Source organism: Erpetoichthys calabaricus, chromosome 3 (assembly GCF_900747795.2).
Source record: "Erpetoichthys calabaricus chromosome 3, fErpCal1.3, whole genome shotgun sequence".
NCBI lineage: Eukaryota > Metazoa > Chordata > Cladistia > Polypteriformes > Polypteridae > Erpetoichthys > Erpetoichthys calabaricus.
The window spans coordinates 275,573,846-275,601,806 of NC_041396.2; the positions used below are offsets into that span (position 1 = coordinate 275,573,846).

Genomic DNA, 27,961 nt, shown 5'->3' on the forward strand with positions numbered 1-27,961 from the left:
ATATTTGTAATCTTGCGAGTCCCAATATGCTGAATCTTTTTAATGATGTCAGGATAGGTTTCTCTGTTTGGAATTTCAGCACAGACCAAACGATCTACATCATCAGCAGTTAATTTTTTTTTTTTTTTACAAAGTAAAAAAGTAAGTAGAGTTCTGCATTGGACTCCTGTCTGTAAAGTCGTGCTATTTTCCTCTCACAGTTCCAAAAGTACATGGGGTTACCAAGGTGATACCCCAGCTTTCGTCTAGGTTTTTGTACAAGGGCTAGACAGAACGTTTTTGACTCCTGGGGTAATTTTAGCTTTTTAAATAAGCAGACAGATAAATATATATACACTAACAAAGTAACCAATAAATGCATGTGCGGTAAACTCCGTTTTTGAAATTCTCAAGATTCTTTATTTGTCACATGCATAGTTATACAGGACAACACGCAGTGAAATGCATCCTGATCCGCTTATCAAAAACTGTTGAAAGTTAGAAGAATATCAGTTAAATTAGCAAAAAGTCATAGATTGAAAGATAACAGTATAGTAGAACATAATAAATACTGGTAAGTAAAATTATGTGAATAAGGTAGAATTAAGTGTAAGGTGCAATAGTGTAGTAATTATTGTGCAAAACCAAAGTTAGACTGGTGCATAGTTAAATGAGGCAGTTTGTTTGTTTGCGCTACTGCGATCTTTACTTTCTTTTTTTATATTTTCTAATTTTCCTACTTTCATATCCTTTAACTTTCTCCACATGTGTATAGCGCCGTTTTTTTTTTTTTTTTTTGAGCCTTTCTAATTTCCCTCGTTTCATAGTCTCTAACCTGTTCTGCATGTATTTAGCACCAACGTTTGTAAACGTCATTATGAAGTTCCACTTTGTCATTTTACTCATTATCTTTTAATTCTGAGCCGTACAGTACAATACATAGAACAGAATAAATCCTCAATACAGTATAAAAATAAAAATTCTAGAAGTACGAAGTAGAATTTCACATTAGATGATATCACATAATATGATTTGGATTTGTTTTAAGTCCTGGAGACCCCATTCATCAAGCTGCCTCCCCCATTTTGCAATTCCACATCTGAAATAGCGCTAATCCGATGAAAGGACCCCTCATTCCCACGTCCCCATTCATCAGGGATGACTTTACATTAGGCAGACAATCTACAATTTAAAGAGATTGTTATTTTCTTGTGAATTGTTACATATGCATTATTTTCACTTTTACTTTAAAAACTTTTGTAAAAACAATACTTGTTTCTTTATTTCCTGCCTCGCGCGAGGTTACATCTCTTTCTTCCCAGACGTATAATACTGCTCGTGTTGTGAAGGGTGTTGCGGCTGAACGTATGCTAAGGATATGCCTTTGGATCATTTGCTGTCTTTTTGCTGCTTGCTAGCTGCCTCTTCTGCCTGTCGCATGTCGTTGTTTTAAGAGCTCGGAGCACATGATGCTTGCCTGCCAAAAGCAATCCAACAACTGCTAGCTTAGAGGTCTGTTGACTTGTTTTAAATGATGGCTCACTGCCTGGTCTCGCGTGACGTTGTAAAAGCAATACCTGTCTTTTATTTCTGGCCACGGGCGTGGTTGAATTCTTTCTTGCAGGATGTATAGCGCTGCTCGCGTTCGGTTGGGGTAGCTGCTGTCGCAGCTTTCTCCACATGTGTATAGTGCCGTTTTTTTTTTTTTTTTTTTTTTTTTTTTTGTTTTTTTTTTTTTTTTGAGCCTTTCTAGTTTCACTGGTTTCATAGTCTCTAACCCGCTCTGCATGTGTTTAGCGTCAACGTTTGTAAACGTCTTTATGAAGTTCTACTTTGTCTTTTATTCATTGTCTTTTAATTCTGAGCCGGATTGGACGTGCTTTTTTTTCAATTCCACTTGTTCCAGGCTAATAATTACTTTCCTTATTTTCTGAATTTGCACCACGATTATTCTTTTTTGCTCTTTTTTCTGTCCAAAACATTTGAGTCTCTTTTCTCTGTGCCCGATTGGACGTGCTTTTTTTCCATTCCACTTGTTCCGGGCTGATCATCACATTCCTTATTTTCTAAATTTGCACCTAGATTATTGTTTTTCTTTTTAGCATTTTTTTTCTCTCCATCGCTTTTGGGTCTCTTTTCTTTGCGCTTTTCTTTCTTCTTTGTTTAATCGTCGACATTTCATTTCTACCCTATTCATTTCATTTCTACCGTATTGACCTTATACACTATATGCACTGAGAGCCCTGGAGCTGTGTGTGCTGCATGACCGCCTTTACACTATTGATTTGTTTTTTTTTTGATATTGCTTGTAAGTAGGGTGTGTCTTGCAAGACTCTCTTTCTATGTTCCCGTGAGACGCACCGTGGCAGGTCTCTTTCGTCTCGCTGGTCTTTAAATTATCTTCCGAGAAGATCACGTATCGTAGACTTATCAGGACGGGACAGAATTTCTTTTTATAATAGAGAGATGTGTCCGATACAGTGCTTGAACTAGAGTGTTTAGAAAAACTTCATGAGCTAATGGGTATTGCTTACCAACATTTATTTACTTCACAGTAAAGATAATTAAATAATTAATATTAAATTATACAATATATTAATTATGTAGTATAATTGTGAGGAAATTTTATGAATTTTAGGAAAGTATCAAAATGGAGTGACATGGTGGTGCAGTGGTTATTGCTGTTACCTAGCTATTCAAGAGACCTAGGTAAAGATCCAGTAACCTCCACTCAAAACTGTGAATTTGGAAAACAAATGAATGAGTAAATGGACCTATTTTAACTACTGCAATATGAGTCCAATAATGCTTAACTAATCAAGTTACCTGCCATGGTTCAAAATCTGTAATATTTGCACATGACTGCTCTTTAAAGGGACCTTTCCCAGGTATGCAGGAGTTCAGATCATGCAGTGCATGCGCCACAGCATAAATGGCATTGTAGGTATTGTAGGTCATCCGTAAATTAGTCACATCCAAAAAAATGTTATCCAGTTTGGCTAGCTGTTCCTTTCCATTGCAGAGTTTTTGTCCATTTTCTGCTTCAAGACCTCCAATAGAGGTGGTCCACTTGCAATTAAAAGCCTCTTCCCAGAAAAGCTTAACATATATATCATTAGCAGATTTGAATGGGTGTATACTAAGCAGATACTCTTTGAACCCAGGGATATCCCCTCTGTGAATTGCAAATCCTATACTTCCAGTCAGCATCTTGAAAATCTGATTCTTGGATAACACTGGAGAAGAAGACCAGGACTCACTTCCAATCCAGATTTTCCCAGTAATATTCTGCCTATCAATCTCTTTAATGACAGGATAAAGGTAGGCCTCCCAAGAGAAGACTGCAATAGCATTGACAGTAGATGCCTTGATGACTTCTACTATGTGGCGTGTTCGCTCTTCAGAGTAGAGTATTGGCACTCGCTCCAAGAATTCAACACATATTCCAGAAGCCTGTGCTTCCTTCATAAAAACTGCAGCAATGCCTTGTCCATAGTCATCGTCATCAGTCAGTATACCCACCCATGACCACCCAAAATAATTAACCAGCTGTGCCAACCCTATACCTTGGACCATGTCAGTCGGAATAGTGCGGAAGAAAGATGGGAATTCATGCTTGTTGCTCAGAGCTGGAGCTGTTGCAAAGTAGCTAATCTGCAAAAAACGAAAAAAAGGGAAAACTATTTATTATGATTGCACCCCATCTTGATGTTTGTGGTAAGCATGTGTTTTTGAATTTTTTTTTAAATTGATTTTTAAGATTGCAGTAAGTACGTTTTAGATCAATAAGGTATATGGTACTTCATTTTATGAAAGATCAACCAGATATTACCTACCCTACCTGTAGCATTCAGAGAGAGTAGTAAAAGAATGAAAGAAGAGTACTAACAATTAATTAAAGCATTTTAAAGTGCCCAAACATTAGCAACATTTGCTTATGCTTAGTTAATTGAGGAAAATTTAATAAACGCCTGACAGATTATTTTCTCAATGCATTATGATAAATGAATTAGGATTCTTCCTATTGAGTAAGATACAAAGATGTATTTGCTGTGTAGTGTAAAGTTGTTTATTATGCAGTAATGTGAAAAACATCCATGGAAATAGAAAAAAATCTCACATTACTTGAGTCACATAATCTATATGATTTTTGTCTAGCTTATGCACAAAACATGCAAAATTGATGCATTTTGGCTAAAGTATTATTAGATTCTTCTGTAGTAATCCACACAAATCATAAATGGGAAATTAAGCCTCATGGGATTGACCAATTCAAGAGCTTTTCATTTTGATTTGTTTGGACTTTTGAAAATGTTAAAGTAATAGCATTTTGTCTTTCTTCAGTGGTGAAAAAAATTTAAGATAATACTTAAATCACACCTTGGATCTCGATGAACGAAATTTTTAAGTGGAAAATGTTTACTGAGTAATGCTGTGTAACCCATATTACTAACCGAGAATGCTAAACCGGATGATGGACGCAGGCACATCCGGCAATGGGCCGTAGCTGCAAAAAGACGTACTGCACAGGCGCAAAAAGAGTCCGCGAGAGTCGGCTGAGGAGCCGAGAAAGGCGGGCGAGAGAGGCGGATGAGGGGCCGCGAGAGGCGGACAAGACCACAGAAAAAAGGAGTGAGCACAGGAAAAATGGAGAAATGAGGAAACGCAGGCAAAGCACGAAACACATTGCACACAAGACTAGACCCAAAAAAAAAAAAAAAAAAAAAAAAAAAAAAGAGGCTCGCGCACAACAGCAAGGCACCCCATCCCCCCCCCCCGCCCCCCCCCTACAGGCACCGGACGGGACACACACCAAGAGGGGGATTCAACAAGCCCATGGAACACAAAAAAAAGAACACAAAACCACCCCACAGACTCTACAAGCAAGGGACGGGACACACACAAACAGGGGGATTCAACAAGACACAGAAACACAAAAAGAAAGAAGACGCTCGCGCGACAACAATCCTCAACGCCCCCCCACACACATCCATAAGAAGTGACACCCAAAGCCACATATTCTAAAGTGAACATAAACACCTTCACACTAGACAGCATAGGTGTCAGCATTGGTGGATCTCCTTACAATAAAGCACTATTAACCGTTCAACTGCAGAAAAGGAAACATATTAACAGTGACTGCGATCCTCCTTATTACTTATCCATATTTCGCATGCTGAGAAAGAAACAAGTCATGAATACATGGTCACGGGTACAAAACGAAAAGGAAAGGATAACAGGAACAAACACACGAACACGAAAGAAACAACAAAATAGACGGCTATGCAGCATAGGTGGATCTCATTACAATAAGGCACTATTAACCGTTCAACCGCAGAAAAGGCTCCATATTAACAGTGAGTGCAATACTCCTTATTACTTATCCATATTTCTAAAAGAAAAAATGACTCGACTCCAAAAACGCAAAGCTCAACTAAAGCTTCTAACTAACGATGTACCTAAAAGTAAAAACTTTATGAACTGCATTAGATCCTACAATAGTTCATTTAATATGCACAAATCTACATCCTAGATCCACATGACGCAAACTATCAATCAAAGTGCTGCATCGCAACAGGCACGGATTCAAAACGAAACACCTCCCGTCTCAGACATACGTTAATGGCAGCGAAGGCTACAACGGGCTTCTCACACAGCACAGGCAAATCGATTACAGCTCCAAAACAACACGTCCCAAATACTACACATGCAACAACGCGCCTCTCAAACGGCACAAGCAAAACATACACCAGGAAAATTCATTCGGATTAATGAATGTCATTTGCAATCATTGTCATTCAGTTCACTTCCCTGAAGAAACAACTGGCAATACAAGTTATACATTTACACGTTGTTGTCAAAAGGGTCAAATTAGACTGCCTTCTTTACATTCATATACTGAATATCTACAGAAGCTTATAACTGACGATGTACCTGAAAGTGAAATCTTTATCAACTACATTAGGTCCTACAAATCGGAATCCACTATGAACATTAACGGTGGCACTGCACGTGACATCCGTCTTGAAAAAATGTTGTTTATTGATGAATGTTCAATGGCATGAACAAACGTTTATGAATAATAATATTCGATTTGGAGGAAAGGTACTTTTATGAGGAGGAGATTTTAGACAGTGATTAGCTATTCTTCCAGATGCCATGCACTCAGCTATTGTTCAGTGCACCTTAAAATACGCAAACAATTGACATTGCTTTCAAAACATACAGTTAGTAAAAAAGATACGATGTCCAGAACCAGATCATAACAATTGCTTATTACAACTGAGAGATGGTACACTCACCAATACAGATGGACTTCAGCCACATATTATTACAATTCCTCAAGCCTTTATCTGCGACGACTTAGTTACAGAGAGATTTGGAACAGCAATCTCATTAGACCAAATGCCCCTGTTAACACGACGCACTATATTATGTCCAAAAAATATTAATGTGGAAAACATAAATACCCAAGTCATTCCATTACTTCCTGGAAAGACACAACTCTTCCTAAGCTCTGACAAACTTGACTCTGATCACAACAATAACCATCTTAAATGACCTTACAAGTTCTGAGCTGGAATTACCTTTTACACTTAAACGGCGTGTACAAAGAAATTTTCAAATAAACCTTTACACTGTGCTACACACTTTATTGTTTGCTTTCTATTTGCATCATCTACACTGTCACACTATTCTATATCTCATTCATACATCACGCTCTTTGTCATTCCCAACACCAGGGGTTGGCAAGCGAAGCGAGCAGGGGGCGGAGCCCCCTAGTTCATTGAGAACAAACTGATGTAACAAATGTCAATGGAAACTAAAATTATTAGGACTGGATTCAATATCAAAGTCAAAAATTGAATTTACAGGCTGATCCATGGCAACTTATAATGCAACTCAGTAGTGTGAATGACCCCCATATGCCTGTATGTGCTCCCGAAAATGTCTGGGCATGGTCCTGATGAGACTGTGGATGGTGTCTTGTGGGGGATCTCCTTCCAGACCTGGATCAGGGCATCAGTGAGCTCCTGGACAGTCTATGGCACTACTTGGTGGTGTTGGATGCACCGATACATATCTCAGAGGTCCTCAGTTATATTCAGGTGTGGGGAATGTGCAGGCCAGTCACTGGTATCAATGCCTTCATTATCCAGAAACTGCCTACACGCTCTGGACACATGAGGCTGGGCATTGTCCTGCACCAGGAGGAACCCACGGCCCACTGCACCAGTGTAAGGGTTGACAATGGCTCTTTTTATCTCAGTACCTAACAACAATAAGGGTACCATTGGCTAACGTGGAGGTTTCTGCGACCCTCCAAGGCTATGCCTCCCTAGGCCATCACTGACCCACTGCCAGACTGGTCATGCTGGATGATGTTGCAGACTACATAACGTTCACGATGGCGTCTCCAGACTCTTTCACATCTGTCACATGTACTCAGTGTGAACCGGTGTGAGTACAGGTCCCACTAGAGGACGTTGGACCCTCATGCCACCCTCATGGCTGGTTGATTCACAATCTCTTGTGTTTCCTAACTGAACAGGCTGATATCCCTGAAGCTTAATTGATTTGGTGTTAGACGGGGATGATTAAGTGTTCCCTTTTTTTTTTTTTTTTTTTTGAGCAGTGTAGTTTGTACATCTTCTTTTACTCTTTGTTTCTGAATAGAAACTTGTTTTTGATTAATTTTCTTTCTTAAGGTTTTTCTTTTGTGACCTAATTTAACCTGATTCAGATATATTGACTTCATACAAATCTTTAAGTGAACTCAGTTTATAGAACATTTACACTAGACTTGGAGGAATTGTCTAGCCAATATCAAAAAACTTTTAAATGTGTCCTGCAAAAGTATTGGCTTGTAGCAAGTAATTGTAATATTGTGCACAGAAAGTGTATTGACTGCACTAAATAACAGCAGTCTGAAATGAGAGTAGAATTACGAGACAGGATTTAGTAATAGCCAAGTCAAAACTGGGAGACCAAGAGTCAAGAAAAATCTTCCTGAACTTAGTCAAGACATAAACTGAAGAACATTGTCCAAATCCATAAAAAGATTGTAACCTAAAATTAATACTAGACTGAAAATCAAGCAAGGGTTTTAGGATGTAGCCATACACTTGCAAAACCTGGACGTGCATGATGCTGAACTTTATACTTTGAAACCAGTTATGTCAACTTAAAAATGAGAATTAAAATGATGATGAAAACCTTTGAAACAAATGCTTGCTCAATTCCAATAGAAAAGGGGAAAGTCAGATTTTTAATTACAGGATTGACATCAAAACATACCAAATGGGAATTAAACAAAATAAAATAACTGACACATCCTAGGAGTATGTGTTTAAATGTACAAAGTGGTGACCATGTTGCCCCCCTTATGGAACGATCACCATCTAAACTGAAAAGTGCACCCGTTTCCTTTAGCTCCCCTTTTTTCATTCCCAGTCTCCACCCCTTGGATTTTGGCTGCTGATTTTCATTGCAAGTGGGCTGGAGGAGCTTCTCTTTGCCCACCCTCCCGCCACAGTTTTTTGACCAGCCCTATTTGCATTCCTGTTGTCAGGACTCAGCTTTTGAGTCACCCTTGCCTTGTGGAGATTTTTGGCCAAATTGTTTTAACTGTACACAAGGTAAACAAGTGAACAGCTAATTAAACAAAGGTGTTTGCTAAACTTTGTAATTGTACCATTTTGTAAAAAATATCTTTATTTTTTTTACTTATGACTATCACTTTAAAACATTAATGGATATTAAATGAATTAATAAAAAAAAATCACCCAGCCCTATGTCATGCAGCACGTATAGAAAAAGGAGATAACTCACAATAATTTGGAAATGTGAAACCGTGGTAGAAAGTTTTCATACAGGCATGTAATTTGAAATGAGATTAGCAACTGCAATCATCAAGATTGTCCTACCCTCCAACTGGAAATCATGTAATGTGACATAGACTTTAATCTGATATTCCTGAACTGGGCAAAACCCTGTAAAAATCTGTTCATTTTCACACATCCACATTCACTCTAATAAGCTAATAGTGCCACTGACCATCAACCTAACCTACACATCTTTGAGGTGCTGAAGAACATCTGAAAACCCTGAGAAAATTGACATTGATACAAGCAGAGTCTGCAAATTCCACATGCTAAGGTGACAGGATAAGGGAATAAACCCAGACTATTGGTTCTCTGAGATAGCAGGAACCATTGTTGGACCTCAAGACTAACATATGACTTTTTAATGGCTCTAATAACATGAGACATTATAAAAAATATATATTTAGTGGTAATCACAAGTTGAATATAATCATTAGTACCTGAGGATAGCGGTATATTCCAAGCAGAATGGCCATGGGGATTGAAACAGATGATGCTCCATCTCCAATGACTGCTGCCAAGGGAGCTTTAGTATTACAGCGGTAATTTGGAACCACTTCATCCTGGCCGGAGACCAGCCACATAACACCTTCAATGCCCCGGGGGATGACATCACAGGAGTCATACAGACTGTAGCCCAAGGTCACATTGGGGAGCAGGTTGGGATTGCCGTTGATCTCATTGATGGCGTAGACCATGGAATGCAGCCAACGATATGTTCTAAAGCTGAAACTAAATATAGAGAATGAGTCATCACAAAATAATCAATGTAAAAGTTTTTTTTTTCATTACTAAATTGTTTATAATTTTTTTGGTCTTCTTTTTGCTTTCCATGCCCTTTGAGTTGTTAAAAATGTATCCACTAGCCTCATGGCACCTTGTGAATCCTGACCTTGTAAGCTCATAACAAACTATCTTTGACAACTACAGGTAAAATCAAAGCCTGGGGGCCAGGATAGCACTGAGTGACTCATATTATGTCATGTCACTAATCGTTCCTTAAGGAAAGAAGCAATTAATGTTTATAAAGAATTAACTTGTGCCCTTCATTTTTTTCTAATCTCAAATTATTTTCTCTGTTAAATTTAAATTTCCATTTTCTTGAATAATATACATCTCCAGTTTGAAGAAATGTATACATAGATAAACTGGTTAATAAAAGCACATTAAATTATAAAAAATGTAACAATATACATAGATATGATTTCTCTTTTCTACACTAAAAACAATTGATTAAAAGAACTACATGGAGAATTGTTCTGCTGCCATAAAATGCAACAGAATTTCATTCTGCATAGGTACAAGTTCCAAGTTAAATGTTCTTTGTACTCTGGGCACTATCTACATGGTAAAAGAAGAAAATTATAGTACTAAGGAAGGAAAGGAGAGTCTGCTTTAATTGACTTTTTTCAGTAGTTTAACATCTCTTAAAGTTGATTTGTTTTCATACAGAATAGAAATGTTAACAGAAACAGCACTAAAAAGCATTGGACAAGAAATTTTAACCATGGAGTTCAGATTGTATCAGTCACTTTAGAACTGTCCATTTTATTTTCTTTTAATAAATCATAATAAATCGCAATTTTTTTCCCACTTGCATTCATCACCTACTGACAGATAGAGGTTTCTCATATCATTTACAATTTCTGTCTCCTTTCTTTCTTGTATCTGTTGATAATTTTAAAACAAGGAGTGTTACATAAAAGAGTCCCTTATATATTTGTGTATGTAAATAGAGGTGAATAACATATGGACATAATTGGACTGACATTGTTGTTTTTCATTTTTAATTAGTTTCTACTTTGTTTTTGAGGTATTTGAAGAAATCAGTATCCTTATATATGATAGTTCTGTTTTTAGTGAGTGGTATAATTTATTCTTGCATCTTACATTGAGAGTTGTGTTGACGCCCTGCACTTGGTGAGGAGCACTGTGCAAGAACAAAGCAGTTTGTAATGTTGTATTTCATTTCTGAGTTGGCAGTGATAGATTGGCCAACTTAGCTCTGTGAAGAGAATTACTTGTGTTTTGTTTTGTGTGTTGTATTTACCCCATTTTTGACACCCATTGCAAGCCCAACCTACCTGGAAGAGGATCACACTCTGAATTGCCTTTCCAAAAATTTCTTCCATTTTTTTCCCTACAAGGTTTTTTTTATTGAGTAGGCTGTTCTTGTTGTATGGCAAGCCAAATTAACATTTAGAGACATTTTGAGATGTAGGCATTTTGAAATGTCTGACATGCAATTCAAGGTATCTTTAAATGACTTTCTGCAAAATTGCCTATGTTTCCAGTGACACTCCCTAAGTTTTTAAGGTACCTTGAAATTAATTTGAGAAATCTTGAAATGAGAAGGAAGTTCTTTTCAGATACTGTATCTCTAAATATTAATTAGGTTTCATACTAGAGGGCTCCGCCCCCTGCTCGCTTCGCTCGCCAACCCCTGGTGTTGGGAATGACAAAGAGCGTGATGTATGAATGAGATATAGAATAGTGTGACGGTGTAGATGATGCAAATAGAAAGCAAACAATAAAGTGTGTGTCACAGTGTAAAGGTTTATTTGAAAATTTCTTTGTACACGCCGTTTAAGTGTAAAAGGTAATTCCAGCTCAGAACTTGTAAGGTCATTTAAGATGGTTATTGTTGTGATCAGAGTCAAGTTTGTCAGAGCTTAGAAAGAGTTGTGTCTCTCCAGGAAGTAATGGAATGACTTGGGTATTAATGTTTTCCATATTAATATTTTTTGGACATAATATAGTGCGTTGTGTTAAAAGGGGCATTTGGTCTAATGAGATTGCTGTTCCAAATCTCTCTGTAACTAAGTTGTCGCAGATAAAGGCTTGAGGAATTGTAATAATATGTGGCTGAAGTCCATCTGTATTGGTGAGTGTACCATCTCTCAGTTGTAATAAGCAATTGTTATGATCTGGTTCTGGACATCGTATCTTTTTTACTAACTGTATCTTTTGAAAGCAATGCCAATTGTCTGCGTATTTTAAGTTGCACTGAACAATAGCTGAGTGTATGGCATCTGGAAGAATAGCTAATCACTGTCTAAAATCTCCTCCTCATAAAAGTACCTTTCCTTCAAATCGAATATTATTATTCATAAACGTTTGTAGAAGTTTATGAATGGTGTTGAGTAAGTGACTTTATGCCATTGTACATTCATCAATAAACAACATTTTTTCAAGACGGATGTCACGTGAAGTGCCACCGTTAATGTTCATAGTGGATACCGATTTGTAGGATCTAATGCAGTTGATAAAGATTTCACTTTCAGGTACATCGTTAGTTAGAAGCTTTTGTAGATATTCAGTATATGAATGTAAAGAAGGCAGTCTAATTTGACCCTTTTGACAACAACGTGTAAATGTATAACTTGTATTGCCAGTTGTTTCTTCAGGGAAGTGAACTGAATGACAATGATTGCAAATGACATTCATTAATCCGAATGAATTTTCCTGGTGTATGTTTTGCTTGTGCCGTTTGAGAGGCGCGTTGTTGCATGTGTAGTATTTGGGACGTGTTGTTTTGGAGCTGTAATCGATTTGCCTGTGCTGTGTGAGAAGCCCGTTGTAGCCTTCGCTGCCATTAACGTATGTCTGAGACGGGAGGTGTTTCGTTTTGAATCCTTGCCTGTTGCGATGCAGCACTTTGATTGATAGTTTGCGTCATGTGGATCTAGGATGTAGATTTGTGCATATTTGCGTTGTTGATTTGTTTCAGGGTGCACTGTTCCAATGCGATGCAGTATTTGTGCACATATGCGAAAGCAGTATGGGCCATTGCCTTTTGGTGGCTTGATATTTACTCCGGTATATGCAAAAGCAAATGAACCATTGTAGGATCTAATGCAGTTCATAAAGTTTTTACTTTTATGTACATCGTTAGTTAGAAGCTTTAGTTGAGCTTTGCGTTTTTGGAGTCGAGACATTTTTTCTTTTAGAAATATGGATAAGTAATAAGAAGTATTGCACTCACTGTTAATATGGAGCCTTTTCTGCGGTTGAACGGTTAATAGTGCCTTATTGTAATGAGATCCACCTATGCTGCATAGCCGTCTATTTTGTTGTTTCTTTCGTTTTCGTGTGTTTGTTCCTGTTATCCTTTCATTTTCGTTTTGTACCCGTGACCGTGTATTCATGACTTGTTTCTTTCTCAGCATGCGAAATATGGATAAGTAATAAGGAGGATCGCAGTCACTGTTAATATGTTTCCTTTTCTGCAGTTGAACGGTTAATAGTGCTTTATTGTAAGGAGATCCACCTATGCTGACACCTATGCTGTCTAGTGTGAAGGTGTTGACGTTCACTTTAGAATATGTGGCTTTGGGTGTCACTTCTTATGGATGTGTGTGTGTGTGGGGGATTGAGGATTGTTGTCGCGCGAGCGTCTTCTTTCTTTTTGTGTTCCTGTGTCTTGTTGAATCCCCCTCTTTGTGTGTGTCCCGTCCCTTGCTTGTAGGGTCTGTGGGGTGGTTTTGTGTTCTTTTTTTTGTGTTCCATGGGCTTGTTGAATCCCCCTGTTGGTGTGTGTCCCGTCCGGTGCCTGTAGGGGGGGGGGGGTGCCTTGCTGTTGTGCGCGAGCCTCTTTTTTTCTTTTTTTTTTTTTGGGTCTAGTTTCGTGTGCAATGTGTTTCGTGCTTTGCTTGCGTTTGAATACTTTTTTATGGGCCGTTTCCTTTTTTCGGTGCTCTTTGCGCCTCATTTCTCAATTTTTCCTGTGCTCACTCCTTTTTTCTGTGGTCTTGTCCGCCTCTCGCGGCCCCTCATCCGCCTCTGTCGCCCTCTTCTATCCGCCTTTCTCGGCTCCTCAGCCGACCCTCGCGGACTGTTTTTGCGCCTGCGCAGTACGTCTTTTTGCAGCTACGGCCCATTGCCGGATGTGCCTGCGTCCATCATCCGGTTTAGCATTCTCGGTTAGTAATATGGATAATTGAGTGTGTGTGTGTAAAAAAAAAATTGACTTGTGGTCAAATATATTGATCCCAAGTCTAGGATCAAAATAGACAGAAGAAAAAAGTAATGACTTTCTCACTTTTATTAGTGTTCTTACAATTTAAACAAAGAGAAAAGCAAAAAATATCAATTACAATTATTGTATTAGAACAAAAATAACTTGGACAAAATTATTGGCATTCAAGAACCAGTGCTTAGCTGCACAGCCTTTAGAAAGAATATCTGTTTAACAATTTCTGTAGGCATCGATACAATATTATGTCTTTCAATTAATATTTTGGCATTTAGATTCTTTTTATTCTTCATTGTTATAATGTGCCTTTAATGACAATAATAATAAAACATTTGATTTATATAGTGCCTTTATTTTGATGCTGTTTTCAGGTCTCTTCATTGTTGTTCACTGGGGATCATATTGGTACTAATTGGTTGTCTCTGAAGTCTTAAACTGTGTCGGAGTGCTTTTGAATTTATATTTTGGATCACTGTCCTGCTGAAGGACTAAGTGTTGAATGGAGACCTGATTTTAAAACACTGAGCATGATATTAAACTCTAAACTGCATTAATAGTATACAGAGTTCATGACGCCTTGCACATACAGGGGGTATAGATAAGAATCACTCCCCTTAAAAATATTCACATTTTGTTGCTTTGCAGCCTGGAATGAAGATACACACAAAAATATTTTCCAGCTGCATTTACTCAATGCAACTCCTAACAGCCTAGTGAAAGATGTAATAGCAACAGTTCAGAAAAAAATAAAAAGACAGAATCACTGAAATGGTTAAAGGATCACCTCCCGCCTAAAAATTACTTGTAAGCTCAATCAGGTGTGACTAATGACCTTCTCCATTGCATTCCAAGCTAATTGGCTTCTGCCTGTGATCAACTGTAACCATTCTGATTGGTTTAGCATAAAATCAGCTATTCCTGGAGCATTCCAGGTTTTGGAAGTGCAACTGAAAACAATCAATCAATTATGAGGGGCAGGTCACTGTCAAAATGTTCTTTGGGATGAAGTTGTTGACAGGCACAAGTCAGGAGACAGATGCAAAAAAATTTAAATGCTTCATCAATCCCTAGGATTAGAAATGAGTACATTAGAAGATCAGCTCAAGTTGGACGGTTGGGAGACAAAGTTAGAGAGGTGAGATTGCGTTGGTTTGGACATGTGCAGAGGAAAGATGCCGAGTATATTGGGAGAAGGATGCTAAGGATAGAGCTGCCAGGTAAGAGAAAAAGAGGAAGGGCTAAGAGAAGGTTTATGTATGTGCTGAGAGAGGACATGCAGGTGATGAGTATAACAGAACAAGATACAGAGGACAGAAAGATATGGGAGAAGATGATCCGCTGTGGCGACCCCTAACTAGAGCAGCCAAAAGAAGAAGAAGAATCTATCCCTAGGGGCACAGTAAAGTCCATAATCAAGCAGAATGTGTTTGGTACTATTAGTATGTTTCCCGGATTAGGCTGGGCATTCTGTGCATGAGACAACAATATCACAAATGTGTCTTGTTAGGGAGGGTTGCAAGAAAAGAGACACTCCCCAAGAAAGGCCACATCAGGTCTTGATTGAGCTTTGCAAAAACACACCTTGAAGATCCTGAATTCAAATGGAAAAAGGTGTTATGGTCAGATGAGACCCAAATTGTGCTATATGTTCTCAACGGCAAACAGTATATCTTGTGGAATGCCAATACAGCTTACCTTCCAAAGAACACCATACCTACAGTAAAGCATGGAGGTGGTGGCATCCTGTTGTGGGGGTGTTTCTCTGCAGCATGGACTGGGGCACTTGTCAAGACATAAGGAAAAATGGATGGGGCAAAATACCATTAAATTCTTGATGAAAACCTGTTGCCCTCTGCCAGAAAGTTGTCAATGGGAAGAAGGTTCACCTTCCATCGTGGCAATGACCCAAAGCACAACACAAAGTTGATCCCACAGTCGCTGAAGGAGAAAAAGGTAAATGCCCTTGCTTGGCCTAGTCAGACCCCAGAATTAAGGTCAGGCCAGGTCAGATTGGGGAGTATGCACTGGTACAGTGTGTTGCCACACCCACCACACAATGAAACTGATTGGCAACCCCCCAGATAGACCGCGGTGTAGTCCCACCCTCCAGAAATGACCCTCGATCTGCTGCAGCCAGGTGTTACATTGGTATCCCCTTGGCCTGGTCTCTCACAATGCACGTAATGTGCCTGATTCAGGACTCTATGAGCAACCACTCATTCAACACAAAGGCAAACTAGCAATACCCAAGGATTTTCCAAAGAGACGCAGTACTAAAGGAGTCCAGTCTTCGTCTCAGGTCACTGGATAGTGTCCCTGTCTTGTAACCATATAGCAAAACAGGAAGCACCAAGATTCTACAGACTTGGACCTTTGTCCTTTTGTATTGATATCAGGAGCTCCACTCACCCCTTCCCAGCAACCTCATGACCCACCATGCTCTTCCAATCCATCTACTGAATTCATAGGAATAGTCACCAGAGACATGTCACTGCTGAGGTATGTAAACCTCTCGATAATACTAAATTTATTTCTTACTTTGACAGTCTTGGTCAGCCTTTGGCAATTTAGAAATTAAAAGGTATCGTACTTCTAGCGGACTTGACTATTTGCCATACACAGTTATTTAGAAAAGTTCTTTACTCATTTCATAGAAAGTGTAATGTTAAACATCAATATGCATTGGAAAATCAGAAAAATGAAAAGAAGTAGAGAGGGAAACAATGGCCTGTAGAGAAAACTTGTTTTTTTTTTTTGTTTTTTTTCCAACTGGCCGTAGCCACAAAAAGACGTAATGCGCAGGCGCCCCAAGAAATGAGGCGCCGCGAGAGGCGGACAAGACCACAGAAAAAAGGAGTCAAACGCAGGCGACGCACACAGTGCCGCACGAGCAAAACACCCCCCCCCCACACACACACACACACACAAGCAATGGACGAGACGCACACAAAGAGGACGATTCAACAAGCCCCTGGCAAACAAAAAAAAAGAGCCCGCGAAACCCCCCCACCAACACACACACACACACAAGCAACGGGCCGGACTCACACAAAGAGGAGGATTTAATCCCATTGCAAAGAGGAGGATTCAACAAGCCACAAGCACACAAAAAAAAAAGAAGCCGCGAGCACCACACAAAGCCCATTGGACACGAAACGGGACAGACTACGGACATAGCACACGAAACGTACACAAAAACGACGATTCAGACCCACGACCACAGTAACATAAATAACAAATGACACACAAAGCCCCATTTCTAAATGAACCGTCCGTATTAAACATACGTCATCTCAACACGTTCACAATATGCAGCATAGGTAGATCTCATTAAAATGAGGCACTATTAACCGTTCAACCGCAGAAAAGGCTCCATATTAACAGTGAGTGCGATCCTCCTTATTACTTATCCATATTTATCACGCTCAAGAACAAAAAAGTCATGAATTCACGATCACAGGTACAAAACGATACCACTCGGATAACGGGAACAAACACAATTCACACTATGCAGCATAGGTGGATCTCATTACAATAAGGCTCTATTAACCGTTCAACCGCAGAAAAGGCTCCATATTAACAGTGAGTGCAATACTCCTTTTTACTTATCCATATTTCTAGAAGAAAAAATGTCTCGGCTCCAAAAACACAAAGCTCAACTAAAGCTTCTAACTAACGATGTACCTAAAAGTAAAAACTTTATGAACTGCATTAGATCCTACAATGGTTCATTTGCTTTTGCATCTACCGGAGTAAATATCAGGCCACCAAAAGGCAATGGCCCATACTGCTTTCGCATATGTGCACAAATACTGAATCGCATTGGAACAGTGCACCCTGAAACAAATCAACAACGCAAATATGCACAAATCTACATCCTAGATCCACATGACGCAATCTATCAATCAAAGTGCTGCATCGCAACAGGCACGGATTCAAAACGAAACACCTCCCGTCTCAGACATAAATGGCAAGGAAGGCTACAACGGGCTTCTCACACAGTACAGGCAAATCGATTACAGCTCCAAAACAACACGTCCCAAATACTACACATGCAACAACGCGCATCTCAAACGGCACAAGCAAAACATACACCAGGAAAATTCATTCGGATTAATGAATGTCATTTGCAATCATTGTCATTCAGTTCACTTCCCTGAAGAAACAACTGGCAATACAAGTAATACATTTACACGTTGTTGTCAAAAGGGTCAAATTAGACTGCCTCCTTTACATTCATATCCTGAATATCTACAGAAGCTTCTAACTAACGATGTACCTGAAAGTGAAATCTTTATCAACTGCATTAGATCCTACAAATCGGTATCCACTATGAACATTAACGGTGGCACTGCACGTGACATCCGTCTTGCAAAAATGTTAATTATTGATGAATGTACAATGGCATCCAGTCACTTACTCAACACCATTCATAAACTTCTACAAACGTTTATGAATAATAATATTCGCTTTGGAGCAAAGGTACTTTTATTAGGAGGAGATTTTAGACAGTGCTTAGCTATTCTTCCACATGCCATGCGCTCAGCTATTGTTCAGTGCACCTTAAAATACGCAGACAATTGGCATTGCTTTCAAAAGATACAGTTAGTAAAAAAGATACGATGTCCAGAACCAGATCATAACAATTGCTTATTACAACTGGGAGATGGTACACTCACCAATACAGATGGACTTCACCCACATATTATTACAATTCCTCAAGCCTTTATCTGCAACGACTTATTGATAGACAGATTTGCAACAGCAATCTCATTAGACCAAATGCCCCTTTTAACACAACGCACTATATTATGTCCAAAAAATATTAATGTGGAAAACATAAATACCCAAGTCATTCCATTACTTCCTGGAGAGACACAACTCTTTCTAAGCTCTGACAAACTTGACTCTGATCACAACAATAACCATCTTCATTGACATTACAAGTTCTGACCTGGAATTACCTTTTACACTTAAACGGCATGTACAAAGAAATTTTAAAATAAACCTTTACACTGTGCCACACACTTTATTGTTTGCTTTCTATTTGCATTATCTACACCTTCACACTATTCTATATCTCATTCATACATCACGCTCTTTGTCATTCCCACCACCAGGGGTTGGCAAGCGAAGCGAGCAGGGGGCGGAGCCCCCTAGTAAAAACAGAAGACAGCCAATGAGCATGATGAAGTGAATCTTGTGATCTTGTGAATTTCCCCTTGGGATTAATAAAGTATCTATCTATCGATCGATCGCATACTCACTGTAAAGAGTCAAAAACTAATTATCTTCCGCTATAATTCACAAACATTTAACAAGTATAGCAGTTCTAATGATTGAATTCTCTGCTCTGCAAATATGCATTTTGATAAAGGTATGAGTAAACAGTGAAAACTATAGTACAATTAATGGCATGTATATTTACATTTATGAAGGATTTCAACTCCCAATATCAATTTAGTGTTTTAATGTGCAAGACATTTATGAATAATTATTGTATTTCCATAGACTCACAATGATGCTGCCTTAAAACAAGAAATGTCTGTAAAAGTTGTGTATGCAATACAAAAAATGTACACTCAATGTATTATCTTAAAATTTTGATAAATCTCATTTATCTTTTTACTCGCATCATATTCCAAATGTAAAGTATTTACAGTAATGATTTTTTTTTTACAATATATTAATAAACAAATCTATAAATTAAAGGCCACTTTTATAAAACTATTTTGTCAATATTTTATATTTAAGTAAAAATAATACCTACTAATCCAGTGTAAGCAGTTTTGCCAAATACTATTCTTTAATTGATGTTGTAGTTAAGTCTATTTGTACCAATGTAATAATTTGTAGAATTTTCTCTTGTTTATTAAATTCATTTTACTGATATAAACAGTACACTGGTCTATCATTTTGACTGTTTTTTGAAGGTTGCATGATTGGAATTCCAGAAAATTAGCAGTTAAATAAGGGTACATTTCTTTTGCTATAGCAGTAATTGTTAAACTCAGGTCCTGATGACCCCATTTGGCTTCAAGTTTTTTCTCCCAGTCCCACTAATTTCACAACACTGACTGCAACTACTTCAGTGTCAGCCTTGTACTCATTAGTAAATAATGGAGTATGAAAACTGCAAAAACTAAGTGAAAAAGGAGCACTGAATGATTCCCATATAATATACATAAATGCTTGGTGCATTCTAATAAAATAATTACCAGATTTAATTTATTATTTCTACATTGATCCCAAAACATAAAAACAGCTTGCTTCACTGAGCAGGAGGCCAATTAAAAAAAGAACATAGTTGGAACAAATGCCTGCAACCACAACCCGGGCATTACATTTGGTATCTAAAGTAGCATTGTTATGTTACATTGTCATTTTTCAAGTCTATTACAATCAGATTTTTGGTATTTATAAGTATTTTTTGATAAAATAATAGAAGTCTACGCATAGAGCCTCATGACCTCTAAATCCACTGCAGATTCCATCCCGGATTATTTATATATTGTGCCATGTTTGGCCCTCAATAAAACTGAGTTTGACACCCCTGCTTTAAATGAAGTTAATTTCCATTTTGTAATTTTATACTTGATTTGGCTGGATTTTCCTTTTTAAAAAATCCTTCAAATAAAAGTTATACAGATTAAAGTGGGTATTTCTTTAAAGTAGTTTTCAGTGTTTCTAACCCTTTACAGTCTACATTTTACATTTACTACTTAGAAAGATTTAACGTCAGTGACTCTGACTTTACTTTTTGGAAAAAAAAAAAAAAAGTTGCAAAGCAACTTGATAGTGAATTAGAAGATACATATTATTTGAAATATTTCTAACATACTTATCTGTTTTTTGTATAGTAAAATATATTATTATCAAGTCATCCCACTAAAGATTCTGCCGTATTCCATCCATCATTAGTCTTCTGAACTTAATGATTGTTTATATACAACGTACTGACAAATAAGCACTGATTTGTACATTTTGACCAAGGGACATAAATATGCGAGCCAGAGGGATCAGAGTGTTCACATTTACAAGAGTTAAAGCATAAAACAGTTAAACATGTCTAGCCAATATATGCATTTTAAGTACAAGTTATTGTTAATAAAATACAAAATTCTCCGAGGTTACAAAATTAATTTTTCTAAAGTATGCAGTTTAACTGCTTTGAGCAAGTTAGCTCTGCCTCTTTACTGCTCCAGGTTGCTGGGTTAATTTCCTAACATGTTATTTAGTGAAGTTTGCATATTTCCCTTGATCCAGCATTTGTCTCCTACAACTCAACATAATTCAACATGTACATTGGATGAGCGTAGGAGTTCTGTCCAAGACTTGTTCCTACCTGAATGGAAGGAAAAACTTGTTGTTCCAAATCAACTGTGTCCTTATTAAATAAAATGTCCTGTTAATAATGTTGTAAACCCCCTTTTTTCTTTCAATGACATCTCCTACCACATTTATGCTGACAATATTCAGCTTTATTGTTCTTTTAATTAATTTTAATTAAGCCGAAAGAACTACACGTTTTTCTTCTTTTCTCAACTATTTGAAGGAGGTCAGTAATCACCAAATACTTAAACTTAAATACTCAATAAACTGAGGTTTTAATCTTTACCACTCCAGATCTGCACCCAGTAATTTCTCAAAAACCTTCCACCATCTACTCCTCTTCTCATGCATCCCTACATAATCTAGGTGTTAATTTATCTCTGAGATTTGATGCACATATCAGGTGTCTCAGTTGTTATTTTTTCCATTTAAGAAATTTATCCAAGCTGAGATCCATTGTTACTGGGACTGAGATGGAAATGCTTATCCATGCTTTCATCTCATCCCTTCTGGATTGCAGTTCCCTCTATACCTAAGTCAAGCTGGTTTGTCTTGTCCTCAAAATGTCAAAAATGCAGCTGCCAGATTTTTAACAACCTCACACAAATGGACCCACATTTCCCCAATTTTACACACTCTACATTCAATCCCAGTGGAATTTAGGATCCAGTTCAAAAGTCTGGTTCTTACTTACAGAGCTCTGCATGGTCAAGCCCCCCAATATATTATGAATTGCCTCCAACAGTACTCCTCGAACTGTGCTCTTAGATCTACTTATTTAGATCCCCTTTTGGTTCCTTGAAGCAGATTAAAGACACGTGGAGATTGCACATTTCAAGCAATTGCTCCATGGTTATTGAACAGTCTTCCACTTTCATTGAGATTAACAGAATCTATTGAACTGTTTATAAGTGTCAGCTTAAAACACATCTGTTCAGATAGGCATTTGAGAAGCCTTGTTTTTATTTGGATGTTTAATTTTATTCTATGTTTTATGTTTTGCTATTCTTTGTTGTTTATGTTTTGATATTTCTTTTTAATCTGTTTTTATCGTTCAGCACTTTGTGACTTCTGTCTGCAGTAGGCACTCTATAAATTAATTTTTACTTACTTTTACTGTTTTTTTTTTCCTTGATTCAGCAGGAATAATAGATGATGCATTGTCAGTTTAGTGTAGCAGCTTATTTTCTTTATATTTTGTATTTACTTTTCTTGAATATTTAAATTTGTGAAATCCAGCTAGGCTTTATAAGACGTTGCTTGAAGTGCTGAATGTTAATGTAGAACTCATATTATTCATTGCTATTTATTCATCCATTCCTTCATTTTTTGATCATTCATTTGCTAATACAAACATGTTTAGGGCTCTTACTCTCATAAAGAGTTTTAAACTGTCTGTACTCTCCCTGCACAATTTGGAGTCTCCATCGAACCTAATAGGCACATTTTGAAGGGTTAGGGGAAAACTAGACAGTGTGGAGAAAACTTGAAATGTTACTAGGAGCAAACTGTCGGAGCTAATGACACTAGTGCAAACTGTAAACAGAAAGTGCCTTGACCAGGAGTAAAACCCTGGTCCCCTGGAGCTATACAGCAGGAACAGTAATGACTATACTGCAATGATTAATATCTCATAACAATAGTTACAAAATGAGATGCTGAAATTATTTTAGTATATATTGAGTATGTTTGCATTTTGTAAAGCTAATTCATTTTTTAAAGTTACTAAATCCTTTAATTTTCTAACTCATTTATCTAGTTGAGATATTAAATGTCACAGCTAATAACAATGCAAAATGACTGAAGCTATTGGAGCTGTTGAAGTTTTTAAATGGCAAATCCACATGGATGATCAATTCAATGCTTTTCCTTGACTAACCCTGTATGAAACGGAGCAACACATGTAATCTGCTGGTATACCCATTTAAAAAAAAGAAGTTTAAATGATGGTAACAGTATGGCCATACCAATACCATGTAAAGCAACTTTGAATGATAATCACAATGAAAGTGGAGCTATACGATAAATATAAGGTTTCACTTTTAAAATTTTACATGTATTTTGACTAGTGTAGGCTTAGTCCACATACCTTTGGCATTGTGCTGGTTCTGGATAATTAGTGAAGTTTCTTTCTGGGAAAATCTTATTATCATGGACGAGAAAAGTGCCGCCAATAATTACATCACCCCCAATCTGAACACCTTCTGGCTGGAGCTTCCCCAGATGGCAGCCAGGTGTGGCCGAGTTGTACATTAGTAAGCTGAACATCACAAAGGCAGCAGACAGACATTTGGTCATTCCGAGATTCTCCTTCCAAATTGGTGTGAGTGAATGGAAGTCACTACTGATAAAATTAAAGTGTACATCATCTTTTTATTCTGTAATTTAACATAGTTAAAAGCATTTTTACAGTTTTACAACCTTTATTTTAGAAAATTATTTATTTTCACTTTTTCCAGTTTCAGAGGGGAAAATAATTTCTTTATGTACTGTAAATGATTGTTTATAAATATTATTTTTTTAATTATTTTATTATTAAGACTTTTATGTTTTAAAAGTAAAATTCAGAAATTAACAATTCAGAGTTACTCTACATTAAAACATTAATTATCAACATTACCTTATTTTCTGGTAATACTGTCTTAGGTGATTAAAGATGTAGAATCTTTAACATATATACTGACAGGCTTCCAAGTCTGGTAGTTTTTGATTTTACATACCCAGTTGAAATTTCATCTAAATTTCAACAACCAATTATTTCCAATGAACATTCCATCATAGGAAATTGTGCGACACCATGACAATCAAAAGTAAAATTTATTAGGCAATATGAGTGTAAAAGTAATTATAATGTTTTGATTAATATATTAATCGCATTTGATCAACTACAGTATTTATCATTCTGTTTTCCAAATCTGGCACAATAATGGACTCTTACCTTTGAGTTTCCAAGTTGCAATTTTGAGATGTACGAGTACACCAAAAATTACACACAATAGTAACTGAGTATTCCTTTTCTTTAATTCAGTATAATAAATGATGAATGAAGATGTGAAAGGTTTGTCACGTGTATGCACAGATTGCTGATTTAGAATAAACCTAACAGAGATTCAAAACAGGAGCAAAAGATTCTTTTTTATGTACGCCATTCCATTTTCCTTGTGTCAGTAGAATTGTAGTTATTGAATTTTCAGAAAGAAGCAATAATTTATACTATAACCCCCCCTTTTTCCCAAAACCCCTTGAGTTTTAAAGCCCATCTAAATGTCAGTGCAGCGTAAAGTCTTAATTTTGTTTTTCTCATGCTTACTATTGTTTCCCACCAGGTAGGCTACCATAGAGGATCTCCTGCTGTCAAGGGACGGGTGTCCATCACCTGATAAAAAGTGCTTGGAGAGCCAACTCATCCTATCTGTCAGGTAGGAAATGAATTGGTTTTGTTTCCTTGGTCAATCTGTCTACCTGTGCATGTGCATATACATAAATTTGTGTGTGTGTGTACGAGTATATAAAGTATTGTGGATTTGCATGTATATACACAGCATATATACATTGGAGATAAATGTATGTATATACATATAATGTGCATATATACATTGGAGATAAATGTATGTATATACATATAATGTATGTGTATTATAAATATGTATTATATATATATGTATATTATATATGTGTGTGTGTGTATATATATTTACATATCTTACAATATCTTTGCACAAAAACAAAAAAGAACAGTCTAATCATTTTTTGAAGTAATAACTACCATAGTGTGCACCTTTAGATTGTGATATTCATTACAAACCTTTACAATGAATAGGTACTAAAATAATTGTTGTTTCTTTATTAAATGTAACATTTTTTACGTACTTTTGTAAATGGATTGGTCCTAAAATAATAATTGTTTACGTATAAAATGTAACAACATTTTTATCATCATTTTTCAAATGGTTTGCTTCTAAAATAATAATTATTTTTGCTATATAAATTGTAACTATTTTTTGATGCATTTTATTTTTCAAAAATATCCACATACATGTGCACTTTCTGACCATGTGGCCATATTCCCAAGAGGCTTTTTCATGAATATACAGTAAGTGCCTCAGTTTCAGTCTATGGATATGTTTACCTGCAGATATTATAATTAGGCTTCTTAAAGCAATCATGGTGTTGTTCACTCTGTTCCCTGCCACTGAGGATTATCTTGTCACTACAGAGAGCTCTGGGAAATTTTGTTTTTTATTGAACTCAGCAATGGGAGAAGACTGCTTTTGATCTAAACAGGTTGTACTTTAGGGATAGGATTTTTTTTTACTGTAGTATATAAAAAAGCAGTGTTTGTTCAGTCAATTGTAAGATAATACCTGAAATCTCTTTTAATGCAAGTCATTGTTGAATACAATTATCCCTGAACGACAGCCATAGGGGAATTTCAATTAAAGCATGTTGTACCTCTGAGCCATTTGCTTGGTAATTTCAAAATTTCCACAAATGTGTCAGTTTTGAAAAAACTTGATTCCCACATGAGGTTGTTTACCAACACTCAGCTGATTTTTTTCTTAGGGAGGATTACTTGTCAAGTCTGTTGTGATTGGTCTACAGTTGGTACATCTCACTTTATAAGTTCCAAAAAACAAATGCCAAATAAGACAGGACTGTATGCAGAGTCAGGTGCCCTTTTTCTGTGCTTCTGCGTTGTCTTTTGTTGCCTGCATTTAGACAAGTTAGATAAATAAAGTGCATAAGATTTTCATGTTGGTAATGGGTGTGGGAGGTAAAGTTATTGGGGTTGAGTTATTATTTTGATCAGTATTATGGTATGATAAATGTTTAGTAGTTTATCCCAGCAGCGTTTCACACCAACCATGGTTGTGATTATATTTATTTACCTCTGCAAAAAAAAAAAAAGGTCCTCGGCTAATTTTGGATAGTACTACTGCCACACATCAAGTCTGTGTTGCAACTGAGAGCAGATAAAAGGATGCTGATGATATTAGAACTGATTGATTGAACTTGTACACCCTGTCTATGGTACATATGGGACTTCCCTAGGTCCACCACTGTGCAGGGAAAGGTTCACCACACACTTTGTATTATTCCATATGGACTTTACACAAATTCTATACACAAAAAAGTGCATCAAAATGAGATCTCCAGTTTTCTCATTAAAGGATAAGTTTGGTATTTTTCAAATCATAAAGGTATTTCTTCATAATCATAGTATATTTTAACTTACCGCATATAATTGTGTTCTAAAGTGAAGCATTTTTTTACATTTTAAAACATAGCTGTGTGTTCTTACATCTTACAATGGGGCTTATGGGTACATGAGTCTATTGGTGAATGAAAATGCCTTAAATCTTGCTGAATACATCCACTTTTGAGTAAACAAAGGCTTTGATTTAATAAAGCATGCTGTCCTTGTTTATGAGGCTTCCTTGTATTAGTGAAAGTAAACTAGAACTGATTATTTTATCAGAGATTCTTGGAACTATTTTTCTTGAGGTGAGAATACATTTCCTGTTCGCTTGTCTGCTCACAGCCTCCATTGTGGGTTGAGTTATGACAGCCCCAACAAGCCCCCAGTGTTCTGCTTGTAATCCTTCTATTTCTTCAATAGGTATGTCCTGCCATGGATTGTAATAAAATACATATGCACACTGACATCATATGATTATTCCTGAACAGTGCTTACTTTTTGTCCATTTCATTCTGTGTTAGAATGCACAATAAAAGCAAAGGAAAAAGCAGAGTGTGCAATAGAACAGATTGAAGCAACACAAACGAGTTATTGACTTTTTTAATGCATGATGAATCATTCTTTCTGACAATATGATAATAAAAGAACATAGAACAACATGTTTGATTGAGTAAACTCACTGATATTCACTGATACCAATCAGTCCATAAATACATGCCGAGAATGTGCAAAACTCCTGTAGTCCATTGCGCTGTGAAGCATAAATAGTTGGTGTTACACAAAGAAGCCATCATAAATGGAGCTCCCCACCAAGTGTTTTGTGCAGGCACAGCACTTGCTAAGCCTGTAAACTACCACATTATTTGCAGGTCCTAGCCATATTTTGCATGACAGACTACTAGTACAGTATGTATGTTAGGTAGAAAAATGCCAACTGGGATTATGCTCCTGAAGTGTAGACGCCAGTGAAGAGCCAGGGAAAATGGGTTGCCTCTGGCCCTATGTGAGGTAGTGGGAGCGTGTGTCACCATATGCTGGAAGCGGCCTCTTAAATAATGAAATAAGCAATCAGTTTTGTGAGTTTTTCAGGTATTACTGCCTAGTTGTCTACAGAACAGAGACAGCAAATTATATCAGGGAATCAATATTCAGTATCAACAGCACTTGGTGTTAACTTTCCAAGATGAATTCACACCCCTCGACATTGAAAGAAGCTGCATAGGAAGATGAGCAGTGGAGTAAAATGCACAGTCCAGTCTCCTTTTAAAATGTTTTTCTTTGTGCTTTTTCTCCTGCCTAAAACAACATGGATATGCTGTTTTGCAATGTGTATGTAATCTAAAGACACAGATCAATACTCTGTAACATTTTTGCCAATATTTGGACAAATATTTGTATTTCTATGGACTTGTGTAACTCTTACCGTGTTTCCCTGAAAATAAGACAGGGTCTTATATTAATTTTTGCTCCAAAAGATGCACTAGGGCTTATTTTCAGGGGATATGTTATATTTATTCATGTACAACAATATACATTTATCCAAATACAGTCATGTCATCATCTTCTGGAATATCGTCATAACTCTCCACA

At 37.0% G+C, this 27,961-nt stretch overlaps 2 protein-coding genes across 3 annotated transcripts in view; one reads left to right on the forward strand and one right to left on the reverse strand.

Annotated features, from left to right (window-relative positions):
* The window catches only part of LOC114647613 (uncharacterized), a 132,053-nt gene that overhangs the window by 46,672 nt on the left and 57,420 nt on the right, over window positions 1–27,961 (forward strand). For both annotated transcript variants that reach the window (XM_028796220.2, XM_028796222.2), the window contains exon 2: window positions 24,498–24,590. The gene's annotated coding sequence lies outside the window, so the exon portion shown is untranslated. The remainder of the gene's footprint in view (window positions 1–24,497; window positions 24,591–27,961) is intronic.
* LOC127527281 (extracellular calcium-sensing receptor-like) lies at window positions 2,793–9,684 on the reverse strand. Its single transcript, XM_051925433.1, has 2 exons — window positions 9,305–9,684; window positions 2,793–3,633 (listed from the first exon to the last, which is right to left on the reverse strand). The coding sequence occupies exons 1-2, from the start codon at window positions 9,560–9,562 to the stop codon at window positions 2,797–2,799; spliced, it is 1,095 nt and encodes a 364-aa protein (XP_051781393.1). The 5' UTR covers window positions 9,563–9,684; the 3' UTR covers window positions 2,793–2,796.

Coding starts and splice junctions, on each gene's coding strand:
- LOC127527281 (XM_051925433.1), bottom strand. CDS start 9,562: ATGGTCTACGCCATCAATGAGATCAACGGCAATCCCAACCTGCTCCCC. Junction 3,634..9,304: donor GAATATACCGCTATCCTCAG/GTACTAATGATT, acceptor CGTTTTTTGCAG/ATTAGCTACTTTGCAACAGC.